Raw genomic sequence first — 22,575 nt, forward strand, 5'->3', positions numbered from 1 at the left:
TGCTACCATTGCTCTGAGCTTGGCTGTCATACGCTGGCTGGTGCTCAACTGAGGGGCCTGCTCTTATCCTATTGAGTAGACAATGTGCTGCCTGGGCATCCAATCAGATTCTGGCACATCACAATGGGCATCTCTGATCCTCATCTCTCCTGTATGCCAGCAGGGGAGATTGTGACTCCCCATGTGCTCACTGCTCAGTGGGTAGGATTGAAACCAAATTTAAGCAGGTGTTGTTGGGCCCCTAACATCTCCATCTGCTGCACCAGTCAGTTGGTCTGTGGGGCAGCAGGGCACCACAAAACACACCTCTGTGGCTGCTGCACTGCTGTACAAATCACCTGGCTGGTGGGGTAGCGTGGCACCAGAAAAAACGTGTCTTTAGGTCACGTTGATCGATTGTTATTGTTTAGTCGTGTCCGACTCTTTGTGACCCATGGACCAGAGCACACCAGGCACTCCTGTCTTCCATTGCCTCCCGCAGTTTGGTCAAACTCATGCTGGTAGCTTCGAGAACACTGTCCAACCATGTCGTCCCCTTCTCCTTGTGCCTTCCATCTTTCCCAACATCAGGGTCTTTTCCAGGGAGTCTTCTCTTCTCCTGAGGTGGCCAAAGTATTGGAGCCTCAGCTTCAGGATCTGTCCTTCCAGTGAGCACTCAGGGCTGATTTCCTTAAGAATGGATAGGTTTGATCTTCTTGCAGTCCATGGGACTCTCAAGAGTCTCCTCCAGCACCGTAATTCAAAAGCATTAATTCTTCGGGGATGGTCCAGCTCTCACTTCCATACATCACTACTGGGAAAACCATAGCTTTAACTATACGGACCTTTGTCGGCAAGGTGATGTCTCTGCTTTTTAAGATGCTGTCTAGGTTTGTCATTGGTTTATCCATTAGAAAGTAATAAAAATCCACAGGCGCACCAGAAGCTCCGTTCCTGCTGGGACTGAACTAGTTGTGCTCCCCTAGATCTGCCTTTGCTGTAGAGATTGATATGGAAGAGACCCGTTTTGTTGCAGCTGGGGCAGATGAAGGCGTCCAGTTGTGCTGCTACAGGTGCACGTGGCATTTCTCTCTGTGCTTCTCCCAGCGGTCATTCCTCCCCTGGCCCCTGCTGTGCCTACACAACCTGACTGCTTGTCTGCAGGCACTGCGGTCATCTGCAAGGGATTCCCACATGGCCAGGTTGATGCTGTCAGCCTTTATGTCACATTGGCAGACATTTTTTTGTAACGCGCAGTTAAGCCACAATAAATTACCTTTCTCTGAAATTTGCGAGTTCACAAAATTATGTCTATTATTTGTTTCATGAACGGGTGTCACTTTCCAGAAGGCATCCTGAAGCAATCTACTATTAAAAAAATAGAGGTGTGTGTGTGTGTGTATACCATTAAAAAAACAACAATTACAACACATGCATAAAATCGACTCAAATCCATTGCCAATGGCAGGGACCGGACTTGGAGGATTAAAACAAAGATTGTGAAGTTAAAACCAGCATCATTTGCCAGGTGGGAAAAGACACGCGGTTGCCCACATTCAATGTCGCTCTACCTAAAGTCAAGCGGCCGGCCCTACACTAATTGCCGAGTGAACTACAACTCCCATGAACCACCGGGGACCCAGCGACGAGGCCACGTGACCAGGCGCGCGTGGGCAAGGGGGCTTCTCCGCCCCGCCCCCTCCCGTCCTCCTCCTCAGCTGCCATACTTCGCCGCTCTTCCTCTCGTGTGTCAGCGAAGAGTGAGGGGCGGAGGAGGAGCATTCGCCGCTCTTAAAGGGGCCACGGTGCCTGGCGGTGGGCCCCCTCCCCCGTCCCTTGTATCCATAGGGAGTCCTCAACGGAACAGCGCTGCCCGCACTAACGCGGGGAGATGGAGTGGGCGGCGGCGGCGGCGAGAGAGCTGGCGCTCCGGAGCGAAGCCTGAGCGAGACGGTTGGTGGAGGAAGGAGGGGCGCGCGGGTAACGGAGGGAAAGCGGCGCTCCTCTCCCCCTCCCCCGGCTGCTGCGCGCTAGCCTCTGATTGGCCGCGGCCCGAGAGGGGCTGGCAGCCGTTGGCTTGCGGGAGAGGGAGGGGCGGGACTGTGGGTTCGAGGGGGAGGAGCGGCAGCACGAGGGGGAGCACGAGAACGGCACGAGTTGGGGGGCGCTGGGCAGTTTCCCCCATTCACACACACACACGCATCTCTGCGCTGTGTGGGCCAAAATAACAAGCACGTTGTAACACCCAGAAGACTATAGGGGGAGGACTCTGCAGGGGGTTCGACTAGATGACTCGGGGGGTCCCTTCCAATCTATCATACTTCGAGTCTGATCTTTATTATTCCAAGGGGAAGATAGTTTCTTCCATCAAGAAAAGTACTCTTCTTTTTTCATGTAACATTAAACCTCAATATATCCGTTTGTGCTTTTGCTGTTTTTTTGCCTCCTTTTTCTGTTCTGTTCTGTTCTTCCTTTTTCCCCCTTTTTCTTTTTTTGTTAAGGCAAGAAAAGGCCATTCATTTCTGTACAGTAAGGCTGGGCAGACATCAGGATTTACTTCATTTTTTTTTGTACTGGGATCCCAATGGTGCAAAATACTGATCCACAAGGCAGAGCTGTAGCTACCGGGTGGGGGTGGGGTGGGGGGTCTAGTCAGGTTTTTTGTCCCGGGTGAAGCCTTCAGAGGGGCGACATTGAGGCTCCCAGCCTCTGTGTGTGTGTACACAAATGTGCATGCCAAACTGGGTCTTTGCCCCGGGTGAAATCAGGCCTAGTTTCACCCCTGCCACAAGGAACTGGCACCCAAATGGTGGAAAATATTGGACTGGATGAGGAGCCAGTTGCAAAACAACAGTCCAGAGGAAGAGGCAAATTACCCGTTGCTCACACACCAAGCCTTAGACTGGGTTGACAAGTATAAAAGTACAAATCTCTTTCTGAGTTGTGGCAGTTCAGGGATTCTGAAGAAACCACCAACAATGGCACCATCTTGCAGTTGCCATTGTTAAACATGTGGAGGAAGTCTTGCAAGTCTTTCACGAAGCACCGAGAGGTCACCCAGTAGATTCTGACCCACCTGCTGCTTCATAAGATAGAGAAGTGGCATAGTCAAATTCTAGTTTGACAGGTAATGCATCATTCCAGTAATAATAGGGAGAGGGGGAATACCAGGGGGTTTAGGATGCAATATCTAGTAGCAGACATGTGCATGGTAAAAGGCATGGATAGGCAAACTAAGGCCCGGGGGCCGGATCCAGCCCAATCGCCTTCTAAATCCGGCCCGTGGATGGTCCGGGAATCAGCACGTTTTTACATGAGTAGAATGTGTCCTTTTATTTAAAATGCATCTCTGGGTTATTTGTGGGGCATAGGAATTTGTTCATTATTTTTTTTCAAAATATAGTCCAGCCCCCCACAAGGTCTGAGGGACAGTGGACCGGCCCCCTGCTGAAAAAGTTTGCTGGCCCCTGGTAAAAGGGGTATGGTTTCCTGGGAGTGTACACAAGGGAGCTTGAGTCATATGTAACCTCTGAAAGGTAGAGTTGTGGCACTTCAGAGACTGTCAGCGCAAGGACAGGTCTCTGCATCCTGTTGAGCTCTGAAAGCAGCTTACCCAAAACACCTTTACATTAAAATCACATTATTATTATTATTATTATTATTATTATTATTATTATTATTATTATATTTTAAATTTTTATTGGAATTTTATTTACAACATAACATAAACACCCCACCCCACCCTCCAATACGCAAATCTAAAATCACATTATTAAAGTGTCCAAAAGAGAATGTGGCTTCAGGAACATGCAAGGATATTTCCTGCCTTCTCCCCCAGCTGAAAAACCCTTTGGTGTTCCCTTTGGCGACCCCTTTGCAGGTAGCAGTGCCTTCTGAGGAAGACCCTTAGGCGAGGGAGTGGGGTGGAGCAGCAGGTTTTGCTCAGCCATTGATGGAGGAAACGTGTGTGTCCCCTGTTCGCAGCAGCGTCTGCTGCCTATAACTTGCTTGCGTGGCTCAGTTGGGAGTTCCTCGTGGATCACAACTCCCATTGCCTTTTTCCAGCGAGGCGGCTTGGGAGATGATGGACCACGGGCGCCAGGTCCGCCAGCGGGCCTCCGAAACGATTCGCAAGCAGAAGCGCAAGGAGCTGGACGCGCGGCGAAGCAAGTGCCGCATCCGGATCGGCAGCCACCTGGAGCAGTGGTGTCAGCTGAAGGAGCAGCTGGGCTTCTCTTTGCACTCCCAGCTAGCCAAGTACCTGCTGGACAGGTGAGGAAGCTGCTTCAGGGAGAACTTGACTTCCACCCGCCTGTTTTGCCTGTGTGTCAAGTGCTAGATTTGCATGCACTGAAGTAACTGGATATGTGCAGGTGAGAAGTGGCAAGTCTGACAAGAAGCCAGGCAGGTTCGTGGGAGGTGGAGATGGAGATGGTTGGTTTTAAGCAAGCTGCTGTGTCTCGGTTTTCGCTTGTCTCCCCCACCCTCCCTTGCAATACACAGATAATATTGGCCTAATTTTCCTGGTTGTTACAGGGATTACCGAGGCCTGGTTTAACGGTAATGCCTTTGATATACAAAAATACTTACCTGTGAAGGGATCCAGACACAATGTTCTATTCCAGTGGTGTTGCTGGTACCTATCAGAGTAGCATCAATACAGCGCATGCAACTTCACATAGGGAAGTCAATTTGCATATCTGACGTTCCATTTAAATTTGGCCTGAGATTAAATCCCTGAAGCAATGATGGTGGCCCAACGACCCTTGGGATGTTGTCAAGAGTCCAACCCCCATCATTCCTGAACACTGGCCATGTTGACTTATGGGATTCCCAGCAACATCTGGAGGACCGTAGATTCCTCAGCCCTGCTCTAGCGAATGCTCCTCTTCTTATTTCATCAGTAATTTTGAGGAAAGCAGTTGCTGCAAATCAAGTACAGACCCCTGTATTTTGCCTGCTCACCTTCCTGCCTCTTCTCTTTCTCATTCAGGTACAGTTCACAAGGCTCAGTTCCAAAAACAGGTAAGAATCCTTGCAGGTTCTCTGTAGAAAAGGCATTTTATTAGTATGTATTAAAGTGATCTCACAGTAGTCTGGCAGATAAGTACAGCGTGTTTAGGTGGGTTTTTTAACCGCATAGCCTGTTTGCCCACTTGGACAAATGTTTCACATGGTAATTGGGGGGGCGGTGGGCTTACTTGAGTCACTGGAGATCGTAGCAGTGTGTCACAGGACAGGCTTTCTCAAAAGCTCCAACAATCTGCGCAAACGTTTACAGTATCCCCGTTAAAAGGGGAAGGAGTCTGATTCCAGCCAGCAAAAGACTCACACTGTAATTTGTCATGGATATGCAATAGATGAGTATTTCTTTTAAACGTGTGTCAACAGGCTCTTAAAAAAAAGAGCAAGTTTTAATTTGGGGGGCCTGTGATACTTCTCTGAAACTAGAGCAAGCATCAACTTTGGGAGTAGCAGCCCTAAAGTTCCCAACAGATGGTGAAAATCAATTCTATTACTACCGGGCCAAGATGGCAGATTTTTTTCTCTTTCTACAGATGTAAAAACTTTTTACCGCCATTTACTATTGTGGTTAATTAATGGTCACTGTGTTATTTTGCCTACCTCTAAGGTTTAATGTACTTGCTGCAGGGCATTTCATCTCCATCCAATCTCAATCTTTTACATTTTTACCCTCTATACCACAAGTATATGTAATACAGGTAACTCAACTGATTATTCCCATCATATATAAAATCCCGCACATAGAAAACTAGTCCATTGGAGAAGGTAACAGCCTAGAGCTTTTTCTGGAGGCGTAGATCAGCCCCGTAATAATTGTTAATAAAAATGTAGTATAGCATGTAAGCGCACTGCTGCACTGTGTCAACCTTTGAGTTCATTCAACAGTTACGTAGATCAGGTTTGTCTCACACAAAATCTGCAAATTAGCAGGGGACTTACTTCTGTCTCCCTTTCGACATGACTTTGGGTGCTGGATGTGGCTGAACAAAAGACTTAACTTGGATTATGAAGTTTGCGTATATTATTTCAGTTGACCTCTTTTTTTTGCAGGCTGAGGGAGGAGCAAGTAAGCGACTTAGCAGCATCCAGTAGCAGCTGTGATGCACTTCTATCCCTCAAACCCCCCAACGTCAAGTATTCGAACCACAGAAGTAAAACCATGCACTTAGGACTATAATGTAGGGAGGTGGAATACTTGCATGCATGTGTGTGTAGGGGAGAGGTATAGGTAAAGGTAAAGGGACCCCTGACCATTAGGTCCAGTCATGGCAGACTCTGGGGTTGCGGCACTCATCTCGCTTTATTGGCCGAGGGAGCCGGCGTACAGCTTCCGGGTCATGTGGCCAGCATGACTAAGCCGCTTCTGGCGAACCAGAGCAGTGCATGGAAATGCCGTTTACCTTCCCGCCAGGGTGGTACCTATTTATCTACTTGCACTTTGACGTGCTTTCAAACTGCTAGGTTGGCAGGAGCAGGGACCGAGCAACGGGAGCTCACTCCGTCGTGGGGATTCAAACTGCTGACCTTCTGATCGGCAAGTCCTAGGCTCTAGGGTTTAACCCACAGCGCCACCCGCATCCCACGGGGGAGAGTTATACATGGGGATATTGGTTCCCTTCTAGCAAGCCTGTGTCATGGGGGTTTCCCCTTTCTTCTTCCCAGGACAGGATAGCTCCAAAGTTGTTTCCGAGCCTCTTCCTCCTGATGCTCTGCAGCACCTCGTCGTCCTTTCTCACAATCACAGCCAGGAATGTGGCTTCATCCCTAACGTGAAGCCCTCGTTGCTGGAGCAGAAAGAAGTCCCAAGCAGCATGGTATGGGAGTGCCTGGCCGGTCACACCTTCTCTTGGAGCCCCTTCACCTCGCAGACCTGCCCCCCGTCCCCCTGCAAGGCAGCCTCCAGGTGTCCAGAGGAGAAAGCCGTGCGTTCCAAGCCCAGCCCCCCGCCCTCCCACATCATCCGGCGCCGGCGTTCCCTCCGCAGAGCGGCAGCAGCCCATGCCTTCTCCTTAGCGCTCGCTTCGAATTCACCAAGCCCAGTGGACGAGGCAGAGCCATCTTCCAAAGAGGATGGGGAAGGCGGTGCGGACGGAGAGAGATCGGCGTGCCTCTCTCCTGGCAGCGGAACGGTCCTTGGCGAGGAGGCGGGATTGCTGAGCGCCCAGAACCCCGATGAGACAGGTGAGGGGGGCTGGCTGCTTGTAGGATGCTGGAGTGAAGTCCTTGAACTTGAGAGCCAGTGTGGCGTAGTGGTTAAGAGCGGTGGACTCGTAATCTGGTGAACCGGGTTCGCTTCCCCACTCCTTCACATGCAGCTGCTGGGTGACCTTGGGCTAGCCCAGGGGTCAGCATACTTTTTCAGCAGGGGACCGGTCCACTGTCCCTCACACCTTGTGGGGGGCCGGACTATATTTGGGGGGGGAATGAATGAATTCCTATGCCCCACAAATAAGCTAGAGATGCATTTTAAATAAAAGGACACATTCTACTCATGTAAAAACACACTGATTCCCGGACTGTCCGTGGGCCGGATTTAGAAGGCGATTGGGCTGGATCCGGCCCCCGGGCCTTAGTTTGCCTACCCATGGGCTAGTCTCACTTCTCTGAAGTCTCTCAGCCTCACTCACCTCACAGAATGTTTGTTGTGGGGGAGGAAGAGAAAGGAAATTGTTAGCCGTTTTGAGACTCCTTAAGGGGAGTGAAAGGCGGGGTATCAAATCCAAACCCTTCTACTTCTTGGATGATTAGGGACCGAAGAGGCCCCACTTGGGTTAGAGGCTATAGGAGTGCGTTACGTTGGAGTGTGAGATGCAATTGTTGGGTGCACCTGAAAGTAAAAGCAGCCTGGACAGGGCTGGCCCAGTAAGTGAAATACCGTACTTTTCCATGTATAACATGCTCCCATGTATACAAAGCCCCCTATTTTTGGGGACTCCAATTTAAGAAAATGACCCAAAGTTGTGGAGCTTTTTTTGAGGAGGGGATTGACAGAGATTGACAATCGCTCGCGTCTGCAACAAGCATCTGCCGGAAACAGCAAGCAAACTTGCCGCGACACTAGCCAATCCACAACAGCCATTGACCCATCAACCAATCACGCACCCATTTAACACAGCAGGAGCCAATACAAAGAACCCCTTGCCACAGCCACCAATCACACACAAAATTGCCAATGACAAGCTGCAGCTCATGGCTGCAACCAATCACCCATCACCCCTATCCACTATCCGTGTAGAAGAAGCCCCCAGTTTTCAAACCTTATTTTAGAGTAAAAAAAAGCTCGTCTTATACACAGAAAAGTACAGTAATAAATTTAGCTCACTTAATAAGCAAGCACCATTACATTACAAATTGTGGAATATGGTCTGCAAAGCATGCCTGTCAAATCCTTATGGTTACCAAGAAATTGAATAAATCTCCTCCAATACTGTCAAATAATCAGAAACCACAGAGAATCTGAATGAATTTCTAGTTCATTTTTTTGTTTTTCCTTCTCTGTGTATTTAGATTATCATCCTGCAGGTAGGATTCTGTCATTGATAACTTCGTTATATGCCCCTTGGGGGCTATTTGAGGAGGGGGGCATGCTCAAGGAATTATTATCATTACCAAGCCTGCCACAGGTTTTTAAAGCAAAACAAAGAGAAATGTAGCATCTCATTTTATTCGAAAGACACGTACCAGAAAAGATCTATTAATTAGCAATGTAGGTTTTGATAACATGTCTATGTAATTTCTGTATATTCTTTTCTAAATGGTAATTGCTTGAATTACAGTGGTACCTCGGGTTAAGAACCTAATTCGTTCCGGAGGTCCGTACTTAACCTGAAACTGTTCTTAACCTGAAGCACCACTTAGCTAATGGGGCCTCCCGCTGCCGCCATGCCGCTGGAGCACGATTTCTGTGCTCATCCTGAAGAAAAGTTCTTAACCTGAGGTACTATTTCTGGGTTAGCAGAGTCTGTAACCTGAAGCGTCTGTAACCCGAGGTACCACCGTAATTGTAATTGAGTTGGAATAACAAAGGAGGTGGTGGTTAGAAAACATCTTGTACCTTATTGACACAAAAACGCAAATTGCTGGTATTAAAAAGGGGGTTTCTTTATAGGAAAAACATCTGCCTATGTAATAGCAGAAGGACTCCTCTATACAGTCGTACCTTGGACGTTGAACAGAATCCATTCCGGAAGTCCGTTCGACTTCCAAAACGTTCGGAAACCAAAGTGTGGTTTCCGATTGGCTGCAAGAAGCTCCTGCAGCCAATCGGAAGCCGTGTCAGACGTTCGGGTTCCAAAGAACATTTTCAAACCAGAACACTCACTTCCGGCTTTGTGGCGTTCGGGAGCCAAAGCGTTCAAGTCGCAAGGCATTCGTCAACCAAGGTACGACTGTAATTTTGTACTGTTCCTGGTTTAGACTGTGGTTTCAGAGGGGTCTTTAATATCATCTTCATTGTTCCTCGCGGACTGGAGGTTTCCCAGGTTACAAAGCATGCAGTTCTGCTGATTTCACTGCACAAGGCCGCAGTCTCAATCCCTAGCATCCCCAGCTAGGCTGGGACAGATCCACTGCCCCAAACCCTAGACAGCTAGAGGACCTAGATGGGCCATTGGCCGGGCTGAATATCAGGCAGCTTCCTGTGTTCCTATGTATGCACATTCTGTGGCTGTGTCACCCAGTTCTAACTGTGAATGTTTCCTCTTGCAGCGACTCCCTCCGAAGAGATTCCAGCTGCCACAGAAGTCACAGAACCTGAAAGGTCAGTTTCCATGCTGCCTAGATACAAGAGGCAGTTTACGACTTTAAAATAATAAAGCAAACAAATGGTGCAAAACGCAGACCAGCAGAGTTTCTGCAGGCTGACCGATGGGACTTCTCAGGAGCACATGGCATCAGCTCCCTGGCCTGGCTTCTTCACTTCTGCCTTCTCTCAGGGCACCCTTGAGTGAGAATGTCAACGTGGATCTCCACTCGCCCCTTTTTTGGCAGGACATGCAACTTTCCTCAGATGACTGAGCTCAGGAAGAATTGGGCTTTCCTGTTTCACAGCAGAGGCTGGCTACAAGGGTCGGCTAAATAGTGATTGTGGCGTTCACAAAATTGCTATGCTCCCCAGTCACCCATTGGTGATATGTATACCTGGTATGTTGATGAACCATATATCTGTTGATACATTTTTTTAAAAGCATTTTTTGTCATTTGTTGTTGTTTGCATAGGGTCTGTTAGTTTCTGCTATAGGTAATGGAGTTTAAAAAGGTAAAGGGACCCCTGACCATTAGGTCCAGTCGTGACCGACTCTGGGGTTGCGGCACTCATCTCGCTTTATTGGCCGAGGGAGCCGGCGTACAACTTCCAGGTCATGTGGCCAGCATGACTAAGCCGCTTCTGGCGAATCAGAGCAGCGCACGGAAACACCGTTTACCTTCCCGCTGGAGCGGTACCTATTTATCTACTTGCACTTTGATGTGCTTTCGAACAGCTAGGTTGGCAGGAGCAGGGACCGTGCAACGGGAGCTCACCCTGTTGCGGGGATTCGAACTGCCGACTTTCTGATCGGCAAGTCCTAGGCTCTGTGGTTTAACCCACAACGCCACCCGCGTCCCTGTAATGGAGTTTAGGGACCTTCAAAAGCCTTGTCTCCAAGGCAGTTTGAAGTTGCCCACCTCCACAGCAACCTTGATAACACATTCATGGAAAAAGGCTGTGCAGGCATCTCTCAGTAAGCTTAGCAATTACGGGAAACTCTCCTGCCTTTGATGTCAGGAAGGGCTGAGCTGTATGAACCGATGCCCCTTTCTACGTTGAAGGATCTTTGAGCCCTGCGCCCTCTCACTCAGTTTTTATTTTAATTATTTTGTATTCTCTGCAGCACTTTGCCTCTACCAGAGGAGACGCCAGAGTCTGTGCCTGACCAACCAGAGCAGGAAGATGACGAAAGAGAGGAAGACAACCTGGTATATACAGATGACCTGCAAGATGAGAATTATCAGCCTTCCCTGGACAGGTAAATAGGCTTTGCAGGGCATTACCACCAGTTAAGGACTGTGCAAGCATTTCTAGTTTAACGCTGCTGTTCTTATTATTACGACTTTTCTATATAATAATAATTATTTATTATTTATACCCTGCCCATCTGGCTGGGCTTCCCCAGCCACTCTGGGCAGCTTCCAACAAAATATTAAAATACTGTAATACACCAAACATTAAAAGTTTCCCTAAACAGGGCTGCCTTCAGATGTCTTCTAAAAGTCTGGTAATTGTTCTCTTTGACATCTGGTGGGAGGGCGTTCCATAGGGCGGGCGCCACTACCGAGAAGGCCCTCTGCCTGGTTCCCTGTAACTTGGCTTCTCGCAGTGCGGGAACCGCCAGAGGGCCCTCAGAGCTGGACCTCAGTGTCTGGGCAGAACGATGGAGGTGGAGACACTCCTTTAGGTATACTGGACCGAGGCCGTTTAGGGCTTTAAAGGTCAGCACCAACACTTTGAATTGTGCTCGGAAACGTACTGGGAGCCAATGTAGGTCTTTCAAGGTGGTCTATCCCATCTTTCCTCCAAGGAGCTCAAAGCAACTTCCATGATCCTCCCCACTCTCCGTTTTTAAAACTCACAACAACCATGTGAGGTACATTAAGCTGAGAGTCTGTGAAGTGCCCAGTTGAGCTGGGATTTGCACTCTGGTCTGCCAGGTCCTAGTCTAGCACTGTTAAACTCCACAGCTGATTAGCTCTTGTGGGGTTCCACCCATCCTTTAGAGTCCGGTAGCGTTGCAGTAATGTTGCATCCTGTCAAGTTAGTTTGGTTCCTGGGTAGCCAGAGCAGCTGTTCAGGGCTCAAGTACTTAGCAGACAAGCTTTTGCCCCTTCAGGGCTGGATTTAGGTTTGATGAGGCCCTAAGCTGCTGAAGGTAATGGGGCCCTTTATATGTCCAGCTGTCCTTTGTCAAATTGTCACTGTTTTTTGTGTTGAATACAGGCTGTATGGTAATTTATGGAGCTAATAGATATCTAAAGCCATTTGTACATGTTGCCATACAACCAGTCCATGCAGAATGTAGGCACCCTATACATAGAAATGAGCAAACCAGTGATATTTTAGGGAGCAGGCTAGCAGGCAGGGCCCATGACTTACATCCTAGGAGCCTACACAACACAAAACACTGTTGCTGTATGCAGGTTTTATTTTATTTGTTTTTTATCTTATATTTTGGAAATGTACGTCCAGGTTTTTTTCCCTTTTAATTTTTGGGGGGGCCTCCAAGAGAGTGGGGCCCTAACAAGAACAAGAGTTTGGATTTGATATCCCACTTTATCACTACCCGAAGGAGTCTCAAAGCGGCTAACATTCTCCTCTCCCTTCCTCCCCCACAACAAACACTGTGAGGTGAGTGAGGCTGAGAGACTTCAGAGAAGTGTGACTGGCCCAAGGTCACCCAGCAGCTGCATGTGGAGGAGCGGGGAAGCGAACCCGGTTCACCAGATTACAAATCCACCACTCTTAACCACTACACCACACTGGCTATCGCTTGTTTAGCTTATACATAAATCCGGCACGGTGCCCCTTCCATTTTCCCACCACTTTTAAAGACGGCTGCTTCCCTCATCCTTGCCACATCCTTTTGCTGTTACACGAAAGACCCTTTCGTTGCTACGCTTACCAAGCTTCTTTCTTCCTGTACAGTTGCAAGAAGCGGGCACAGCCTGGTGATGAGGATGTGGCCCAGATTGGTCCAAAGAGAATCAGGTGGGTGCTGGTCCATTGGCTTTTTGGGCCCAAAGGGCACGCCTTTAACCTCCCCAGAAGTGGGCCATAGCGTAGGGACCAGGGAAGAAGGCCTCTAATTCATGGTTAGATTAAGGCAGTCATGCTAGACAAATGGAACGATCTATGGAATCCCTCTTATTTGTCCATGGTCAAATAATATTCCATGAATCTGGTGATGCTTGAAGAATTGGCCAGCTGTCAACTTAGCACAAGCACCTTTAAAAGCATCTTTCAATACTGCCTTTTGTTTTTCAATAGGTGTCGGGGAACCTTCCAGAGTAGAAAAAGAGGCAGGAGCTCTAGAAGGGAGGAAGGGGAATTCCATTGCACCTACTAAATCTCACCCACAGTTCTCCTTAAAAAATCAGCCTAAGTATAACAACTGCTTAAATATATTTATGCTGTTCTGAGAAAGTTGACGCTTTAAAAATACTTGGCCAAGTACAGTGGTACCTCGGGTTAAGAACTTAATTTGTTCTGGAGGTCCGTTCTTAACCTGAAACTGTTCTTAACTTGAGGTACCACTTTAGCTAATGGGGGCCTCCCCCTGCCGCCGCATGATTTCTGTTCTCATCCTGAAGCAAAGTTCTTAAGCTGAGGTACTATTTCTGGCTTAGCAGAGTCTGTAACCTGAAGCGTATGTAACCTGAAATGTCTGTAACCCGAGGTACCACTGTATTTGACATCTGACCGTATTGCTTTTGAGTAATCCAATGCTTGACGCTTGGCATAAGAACACAAGAAGCTGCCTTATGCCGAATCAGACCATTTGTCCATCTTTCAGTATTGTCTACACTGACTCGCAGCATCTCTTCAGGGTTTAAGAACAGGGAACCTGGAGATGCCAGGGATTGAACCAGAGTTTCCTCTTCCTTCCTCTGTCTTTCTTCGCAGGAAGGCAGCCAAGCGAGAGATCCTCCTCTGCGACTATGATGGCTGCGGAAAGATCTTCTCCAACCGCCAGTATTTGAATGTAAGTGATGGATCACTGGCAGGAAGCACTTCCCCACGCACAAGGGCAGAGCGAGGACACGGAGCACTGGGAAATGGTCGAATCCTGAGGGAACGTGAATTGGTCAGCCAAGACTATTTGACTGCCTCGGGAGGTGATAAGGTCTCCTTTGCAGGAGGCAGTTAAACAAAAAACAAGATATACATTTGCAGATTCCTGCACAGAGCAAGGGGTCGTATTAAATTACCTCCACAGTCCCTTGCAGCTCTAAAATTCTGTAATTTTAGGAAATCCGGTTTGGTGGAGAACATACTGTATGACCACTCGCATAGCAGTAGGAAAGGCCACCATATTGATAGCAGATCAGAGAGGATTAGACAGGTTTAGTGAAGTTGAGGACCAAAAGTTTTAAAAAAGATAAAGGACCCCTGGACAGTTAAGTCCTGTCAAAGGCAACTATGGAGTTTGAGCGCTCATCTCGCTTTCAGGCCAAGGGAGCCGGCGTTCGTCCGCAGACAGCTTTCTGGGTCATGTGGCCAGCAGGAGTAAACCGCTTCTGGTGCAACAGAACGCCATGACAGAAGCCAGAGTGCACAGAAATGCCATTTACCTTCCCGCCGCAGCGGTACCTATTTATCTACTTGCACTGGGTTGCTTTCGAACTGCTAGGTTGGCAGGAGCAGGGACGAAGCAATGGGAGCTCACCCCTGTTGGATGGATTCAAACCAGCAACCTTCTGATCAGCAAGCCCAAGAGGCTCAGTGGTTTAGACCACAGTGCCACCCGCGTCCCTTTAGTTGAGGACCAGCATATTGTCCACACAAACTGTTTATTTTCTGAACCGTAGACCCAAAGGAGAGCCTGCGCAAGTGGTTTGAGGCAGGGAGGCCAAAGGACGATGTCAAAAAAGCCAGAATGACAAGTCTTAGCGTTTTATTAAAGAAAGAAATCAACTTACAACACAGTGTGCAGAACCTCACTGCCTTTACAGTCGTGGGACAGACACCACCACAGTGAGAGGTCGCCAGGGCTTGTCTGCAAAGTGCTAATAAGTTAAACGTATGTTGTCTTGGCCAGAACCTCCCATCGATCCACCTGACCCATGAGGGCATATAGGCGGCAACCATCCGAGGCTTACATAGCTCCCCTCTCTAGGCTAAGAGTCCAGCATCCCAGGGCCCACAGATATGCATAGAATCAAAGCAAGCCAGGTACCATATCTCAAAACAAGTGAATATCAACATCTAGGTGCTCATTCTTGCACCAAATAATTGTAGGGTTATCTTGACTGCCAAGATGGCATTTGCAGAATTTCTGGAATGTCTGACTTTTGCTTCAACACACTCTGTCCCTAGTTAAAAGGTAAAGGGACCCCTGACCATTAGGTCCAGTCGTGACCGATTCTGGGGTTGCGGCGTCCATCTCGCTTTATTGGCCGAGGGAGCCGGCGTACAGCTTCCGGGTCATGTGGCCAGCATGACTAAGCCACTTCTGGCAAACCAGAGCAGCGCATGGAAATGCCATTTACCTTCCCGCCGGAGCGGTACCTATTTATCTACTTGCACTTTGACGTGCTTTTGAACTGCTAGGTTGGCAGGAGCAGGGACCAAGCAACAGGAGCTCACCCCGTTGTGGGGATTCGAACCGCCGACCTTCTGATCGTCAAGCCCTAGGCTCTGTGCTTTAACCCACAGCGCCACCCGCACCCCCTGTCCCTAGTTAACTGCAGAAAATTTTCATGGGAGCCCCACCCCTTCAAGGATTTCATGCCCCAGCAATTTACATATCTGATGGGCAGAAAGAACTGTGGAGGATCATTCATTGGGCATGGTCCCTCATGCCCTCCTTGTAGGGACCTTAGATGCTGGAGGTGGTGAGCATGCAAAGCTCCCTGGGGCAGCATACCTCCCACAGCAAAGTCCCACCTTGCTTCATCAAAGCCATGTAAAGAGGCAGCGGATGGGCACATTTCTGAGACTGCAGTTTGTCATGAAATTATGTGATGTACCGTATTTTATCTGTTCAGGAAGATCGCTTTGCTCTGTTTTTGTAACGCACTTTTGTTGCAGAAGGCAGAGTTTTTGTTCCACTTTGACCTCTTTTTCTGCCTCCCTCAGCACCACAAGAAATACCAGCATGTTCACCAAAAAACGTTCACCTGCTCTGACCCCAGCTGCGGCAAGTCCTTCAACTTCAAGAAGCACCTTAAGGAGCACGAGAAACTGCACAGCGGTGAGGATTCTTGTAGGATCCCACCTGGTTAGGATCCCTACCAGCCCAGCTCTTGAAGTGCTTTTAACTTGCCTTCGGTGAACACTTTCCTGCCCCCTTATTCCATTCTGGAGATGATGTGGAGTGCAGCTAGCCTGCTGGGACATAGATTGGTCCTGAACGGGTTCAAGTCCCTGCTCCCAGAAGGGAGCAAATTATGTAGAAGCACGTACTATGGTGTCTAGAGGTATATATTTGGGCAGGCCCCACAGCTATTATTTGAGGTTGGTTTTCATTTCAGGGTATTGAGTTACTCTTCAGACCTATCAAGAGGATTTAAGATTGGCAGTGTGAGACTCACAGAAACATGGCAGCATGGCATGGCAGAAAACATTGCCCACTGCACAATTATTCACTCCAAAGAAAAATGGTGTGAAATTATAGATAGATAAAGATATAAATAAGATAGTTTATCCTTCCAGATTCGAACTGTAAGTCCTTTGATAACCATAGGTAAAGGTAAAGGGACCCCTGACCATTAGGTCCAGTCATGGCCAACTCTGGGGTTGCGGCGCTCATCTCGCTTTATTGGCCGAGGGAGCCAGCGTACAGCTTCCGGGTCACGTGGCCAGCATGACTAAGCCGCTTCTGGCGAACCAGAACAGTGCACGGAAATGCTGTTTACCTTCCCGCCGAAGCCGTGCCTATTTATCTACTTGGCACTTCGACATGCTTTCGAACTGCTAGGTTGGCAGGAGCAGGGACCGAGCAACGGGAGCTCACCCCGTCGCGGGGATTCGAACCGCCGACCTTCTGATCTGCAAGTCCTAGGCTCTGGTTTAACCCACAGCGCCATCCACGTCCCTACTTTGATAACCATAGAGGTTTGCAAAATCCGCTTTTGTTGTCTTGCTAGATGTAGATGTATCTTGAAAGATACTTGAAACATTTTCAGAGGTTTGTTCTCCATTGAACTGCTTTGATTTGGGATTTGGTGTGTGTGAGCATTTTTGTTATTTGGATCCTAACTCTCCTTCCATTAACGGAACTGCGTTCACATTCACAAAACAATTCTATCCTGCCTTTGTGTTCCTCCGGTGCTCCCCCCCCAAAAAAAAACCCACCCAAATCTGTTCTTGGGGTTTGGGGGATCCTTGGGATTGATGTGGGATATGGAGCCCAACAGATGAAGGGGAAAGTTGGCAGAAATCACATTACATGAATGGGGGTGGGGGGGGAGAGAGAATTAGGATGCCTGCCTATATGTGTAACAGGGTTTTGTATGTGTACACTGTAGTAGTTAAAAGATTAATATTTGGAAAACTATTAGACACTCGCTGCAATATAAACTTGTTACCTTGGGCCCAAAATAGCCAGTGACCTACTTTTTTCTTCCCTGCAGATAAAAGGGACTATATCTGTGAGTTCTGCGCCCGCTCCTTCCGAACTAGCAGCAATTTGATCATCCACCGGCGAATCCACACTGGAGAAAAACCCTTACAGTAAGGACTGTTGTATTGTACTACTGATAATAAGAACAATTAGTAATGCTTTTTCTTCTTCGGTGATCACTCGTAGCCAAGTAAGATTGTCTTCCATAAACACGGTTTTAACAATGAGTCCGTAAGTGACTGTGGAGGCCAATTCTGGATCCACACGTCCTTCCACAGTGGGGACCTAGGTTTCCAGGCGGGAGTTGATCACGGTGAGGGTTTGCCAAGCGTGCCTTCCTCCTAGCACGTTTCTCCCTTGCATTCTGAGTCCAACTGTCTTCAAAGCCCATGACACCTTTGGTAAAGGCTGTTCTCCAACTGGAGCGCTCGCAGGCCAGTGTTTCCCAGTTGTTGGTGTTTATACTACTTTTTTAAAAAAATTGCCTTGAGGCAGTCTTTAAACTTCTTTTGTTGACCACCAGCATTACGCTTTCCATTTTTAAGTTCAGAATAGAGTACAGTCATACATCGGGTTACAGACACTTTTCAGGTTGCGCACCGCGCACCATGCCGAACCCGGAAGTACCGGAATGGGTTACTTCCGGGTTTCGGTGCTCGTGCATGCACAGAAGCACTAAATTGCTCTTTGTGAATGCGCAGAAGTGCCAAATCGCAACCCGCACATGCGCAGACGCAGCCCTGCAGGTTGAGAACGTGCCTCCCACACAGATCACGTTCGTAGTGGACAGAGCGTCCACTGTAGTTGCTTTGGAAGATAATAAATTCACCAGCAGCTCCCAAGGTAAGGTAAAGGTAAAGGGACCCCTGACCATTAGCTCCAGTCGTGACGGACTCTGGGGTTGCGGCGCTCATCTTGCTTTATTGGCCGAGGGAGCCGGCATACAGCTTCTGGGTCATGTGGCCAGCATGACTAAGCCACTTCTGGCGAACCAGAGCAGCGCACGGAAATGCCGTTTACCTTCCCGCCGGAGTGGTACCTATTTATCTACTTGCACTTTGACGTGCTTTCAAACTGCTAGGTTGGCAGGAGCAGGGACTGAGCAATGGGAGCTCATCCCGTCGTGGGGATTCAAACCACCGACCTTCTGATCGGCAAGTCCTAGGCCTGTGGTTTAACCCACAGCGCCACCCGCGCCCCTAGCTCCCAAGGTAGGCTGCAGCAAATTATAATTCAATATTAAAAACAGCTAAAACAAGACATAGGAATATGGTGGGTCCTAAAAACACATATCCCCTAGTATACGGGGATGGAGCTGTCCAGTCATGCGGATGAGCTGATCCCCACCCCTTTTCTTGTATATTTGATGCAGGTGTGAGATCTGTGGGTTCACCTGCCGCCAGAAAGCCTCCCTCAACTGGCACATGAAGAAGCACGACGCAGACTCCTTCTACCAGTTCTCCTGCGACCTCTGCGGCAAGAAGTTTGAGAAGAAAGACAACGTCACCGCGCACAAGAGCAAGAGTCACCCCGAGGTGCCTGCCGGGCCTCCTCAGCCTGTGCAGGAACCCCCGTCTCTGAGCCACCCGCTTTCTCTGGAGCCACTGGAAAACCCCGTGCAGAGCCAGCCCAGCAACCCACCAAGGAGGGCGGAGGAGCCCGCCCTCATCATCGCAGTCACTATCGAGTAATTGGGCCGGGCCAATCGAGAAGCAAAATGGCAGAGAGGATTCCTGGCCAATCCTGTCGGCGACAGACTGCGTTTGGTTCGCAGTCGCAGAAGGATGCAAGATGGAGACCCCAGGAAGGGGACTGGAAAGCCTTGACCCCAGGAAGCAATGTCTTGCCAGCTGCATCCCTTCAGCGCAGCTGCTTTCGGACTCGGTATCTGCTACACAAACGGCCCAGGGCTCGGCCTTGCCTAGTGGCAGGGTGATGAGGAGTACAGTATCAGGAAGGCCTTGAAAGTCTTAAGCTGGTGGTGATTGGATCCCAGACTCCAAGTATGGGAGGGACTCAGGAGGCCCGTGCACCTGGTAGAGGAGGCGTAAACATACCTCTTCAACTCTCACCTCACATGGATAACAGCTCTGGATTTAGCACGTATGGATTAATGACGATGGAAGACATGCCGTGCCCTGTTGTTGTTCTTAAATCCTTTTCCTTTGGGAAGCTTAAAGGATGCCACTGTCTCGCGTGGACCTGGAATATGCAAGGCGTAGCCTCTGCTACAGAACTCTGATCCTAACTGGAGATACACTCTGGAATCTGCATGTGCAAATCTTTACTTATTTGACATGTTTCGCTGGCCTTGGGACCGACTGACATGTTACGGATAGATGACAAAGACGTGGGCAGAGCACTTCACTCCCAAACCCTGGCCGCTGGAAATTGTTTACCTTGGCTCTGGAGATTCACCAGGCATTTCCCACAGACTCAACCTTTAAAGGGGGCACGGGGGGGTGGGCGGCGAAGAGAAGCACATTTCTAGTTCTTATGGCTGCATAAAGAGAGCTTTTTGGGTGGGGATCGGGGTTTTTTTAATTCTCAGGAAACTAAATTCTGCAGCCAGTCCAACACCCTGCATTTTTTCCTGTGCTTGCACATTGTTATTTAATACATCTCCCGCTCCTGCCTAGCTTGCACAGATTTTACGTTGTTACGTGGGCCGTTGAGAAGCTTAGCTTTCACTCCTGGGCTTCCCGCAGCCAGTTAGACTTTCCAGCCATCCAGCTTGGGCCTGCAGTTTTGTACCTTATCGTCTCAGTAGGTAGAGCACAAGGTCCAGCATCATGGGGTAGAGTCTCAAGTGGGGCAAAAGATTCCTGCACTGCAGGGGGTTGGACTAGATGACCCTCGTGGTCCCTTCCAACGCTACAATTCTGTGATTCTATCTGGAGCCGCCTTCCTGTAATTTAGGCAATAGTCAAGGAGAATAAGGAGTTGGCACAAGGCACTCTGCAGATCAAGACTCTTCATTCCCGGTGTACCTTGTTTAGGGTAGGCTTGAACCTACATTCCTGCTTCTTTTGGATATTCCCACCCTGCCGTCTGGGATGATAGCCATCAGCAGCAACAGACAGCATACTCCAAACTTTATTATGTGTGAGCAGGTTCTGATGAGCCATTTCACGAGGCGATGACCCTAAGGCAGCTTTGCTCCCACTCTTTGGAAATTTTTGAATTTTTAAAAAGCCTTATAAGGCTCTGAGCATGCCTCATCTGAGGACAAGGAATTCTTCTCCCTGTGAAGCAGCTGTGATAGGGATCTTTTAGCTATACCTGGTGCTGTGGGTTACACCACAGAGCCTAGGGCTTGCCGATCAGAAGGTCGGCAGTTCGAATCCCTGCAACGGGGTGAGCTCCCGTTGCTCGGTCCCTGCTCCTGCCAACCTAGCAGTTCAAAAGCACACCAGTTCAAGTAGATAAATAGGTACCGCTCTGGCAGGAAAGGAAACGGTGTTTCCGTGCACTGCTCTGGTTCACTTAGTCATGTTGGCCACATGACCTGGAAGCTGTACACTGGCTCCCTCGCCCAATAAAGCAAGATGAGTGCCGCAACCCCAGAGTCATCCGCAACTGGACCTAAACGGTCAGGGGTCCCTTTACCTTTTACTACATGGAGATGCCAGAATTACCTGTCCTCGCTCAAAGGAGGCTATTGCATCTCTGCACTCGAGTTGGTTCTTTGGGCATCCATTCAGAAAAAAACAAGTATAGCTCAGCTCTCCTATTTTTGGGGAACACTAGTCCAGCCTGCAGAATCTGCAAAGCACATTATCTTGGGGTTTCCCCCCGTCACAGCTTATTGGAGTGTTCTGCAAAGGAGCACAGTAATTCCAGTATACCACCACTACATGCTGGGCACAAAGAAGGAGGAAGGATGTTGCGTTCATCTTTGGTTTGTGGGCTTTCTAGGGCAGGGGTCCCCAAACTAAGGCCCGCGGGCCGGATAAGGCCCGAGGAACTCGTTTATCTGGCCTGCAGCGACGCCTGCTGCCGCTGTCTGCTCTTGCCGGCGCTGCGCTGCATGGCTGCCCACTTCAGGTTGGAGGAGCACCAGAAATAGCTTGTGCGCATCCGCAAGTATTGTGCGCATGCACAAGCGTTATTTCCGGTACACATCCGGGTCGGAGGAGGCCCGTGCACATGCACGTGCAGTGCTCCTCCAACCCGGAAGTGCGCCGGGAATAGTGTGTAGGCACTTATGGGCACACGCTCCCCCGCCCTCCACACGATCGGCGCTGGAGACACCGACCCAAGGCGCGGTAAATTTGCTGACCCCTGTTCCAGAGGAAACAAGATTGCACTCCAGGCGACTCCTGTGATCAACAGAAAGCTTAAGAGCTAGTGATTATTGCTTTTACTGAGGAAGCCGCCACACAGCCTGAAAGCAAAAGGCATTGGGGAGAAGTGTCATTTCTGTAGCAACAGAGTATGAGAGGCGGTTGTGGATTCTCTTCCTTGGAGGCTTTTAAGCAGAGGTTGGATGGCCATTTGTCATGCATGCGTTAGTTGAGATTCCTACATTGCAGGGGGTTGGACTAGATGACCCTAAGGGTCCCTTCCAACTCTGATTCTGCGAGGCTGCATTCCAAAGCTCATCTTCATCACATTAATGAAATGTTTTAACCCACAGCAGTTCTCTGAAGTTTATCGAAAAAGAGTTTCATTCTAAAACAGACATGAGTTGAAAGTTTTAAACTTTTCTCTCTCCTTCAAAAACAAAACTGGTTTTATTTTCGGATAACATTCTATAGTGCCATATAACTAGGTGCTTGCTGCTGGTTTGATCTCCTTTCTGCGGCCGGCACGTTGCAAAATATTTAAATCTTGTTAGAAGGTTGTAAAATGTATTTGGTTTTTTCCTGCCCATGAGAATTGTATAAAAGAAAAAGGGGAAAGGGAAATAATTTTGATAGATATTTGCTAAATAAACTAATGTTGACTGTTCTTTTGGATTTCTTTTGGGGGGGTACTTTTTAATGACTTGATGTATAATATTTTGTTGGAAACTGCCCAGAGTGGCTGGGTAAACCCAGCCAGATGGGCGGGGTGTATTTATTTATACATATATACGTACATACATACATATATGACAGGGACACGGGTGGCGCTGTGGTCTAAACCACATAGCCTAGGGCTTGCTGATCAGAAGGTCAGCGGTTTGAATCCCCGCGACGGGGTGAGCTCCTGTTGTTCGGTCCCTACTCCTGCCAACCTAGCAGTTCGAAAGCATGTCAAAGTGCAAGTA

General features: G+C 48.8%; 2 protein-coding genes across 3 annotated transcripts in view; one reads left to right on the forward strand and one right to left on the reverse strand.

The window, feature by feature from the left end:
- Window positions 1–22,265, reverse strand: part of LOC308581470 (olfactory receptor 2T27-like) — a gene marked incomplete at its 3' end in the record, with an annotated part of 241,324 nt that extends 219,059 nt beyond the window's left edge. The window contains exon 1 of the mRNA XM_081183880.1: window positions 20,931–22,265. The remainder of the gene's footprint in view (window positions 1–20,930) is intronic.
- Window positions 753–20,937, forward strand: ZNF692 (zinc finger protein 692). 2 transcript variants are annotated; one of them, XM_081182815.1, is made up of 11 exons: window positions 753–1,932; window positions 4,045–4,251; window positions 4,973–5,004; window positions 6,667–7,185; window positions 9,712–9,763; window positions 10,875–11,009; window positions 12,683–12,745; window positions 13,661–13,739; window positions 15,836–15,950; window positions 17,332–17,431; window positions 18,694–20,937. In XM_081182815.1, the coding sequence occupies exons 2-11, from the start codon at window positions 4,061–4,063 to the stop codon at window positions 19,010–19,012; spliced, it is 1,605 nt and encodes a 534-aa protein (XP_081038941.1). In that variant the 5' UTR covers window positions 753–1,932; window positions 4,045–4,060; the 3' UTR covers window positions 19,013–20,937. The 2 variants fall into 2 exon arrangements, with proteins under 2 accessions (XP_081038941.1, XP_081038942.1); XM_081182816.1 differs by lacking the exon at window positions 753–1,932 and adding an exon at window positions 2,673–3,106.
- Window positions 22,266–22,575: the final 310 nt, after the last annotated feature.

This window comes from Podarcis bocagei, assembly GCF_964188305.1.
Source record: "Podarcis bocagei genome assembly, chromosome: 2".
NCBI lineage: Eukaryota > Metazoa > Chordata > Lepidosauria > Squamata > Lacertidae > Podarcis > Podarcis bocagei.

Bases quoted from the DNA above. Each gene is read 5' to 3' on its own strand.
- ZNF692 (XM_081182815.1), top strand. From the start codon at position 4,061: ATGATGGACCACGGGCGCCAGGTCCGCCAGCGGGCCTCCGAAACGATT. The intron at 9,764-10,874 runs GTCAGTTTCCAT...TATTCTCTGCAG, and splicing joins GAAGTCACAGAACCTGAAAG to CACTTTGCCTCTACCAGAGG. The intron at 17,432-18,693 runs GTAAGGACTGTT...TATTTGATGCAG, and splicing joins ACTGGAGAAAAACCCTTACA to GTGTGAGATCTGTGGGTTCA.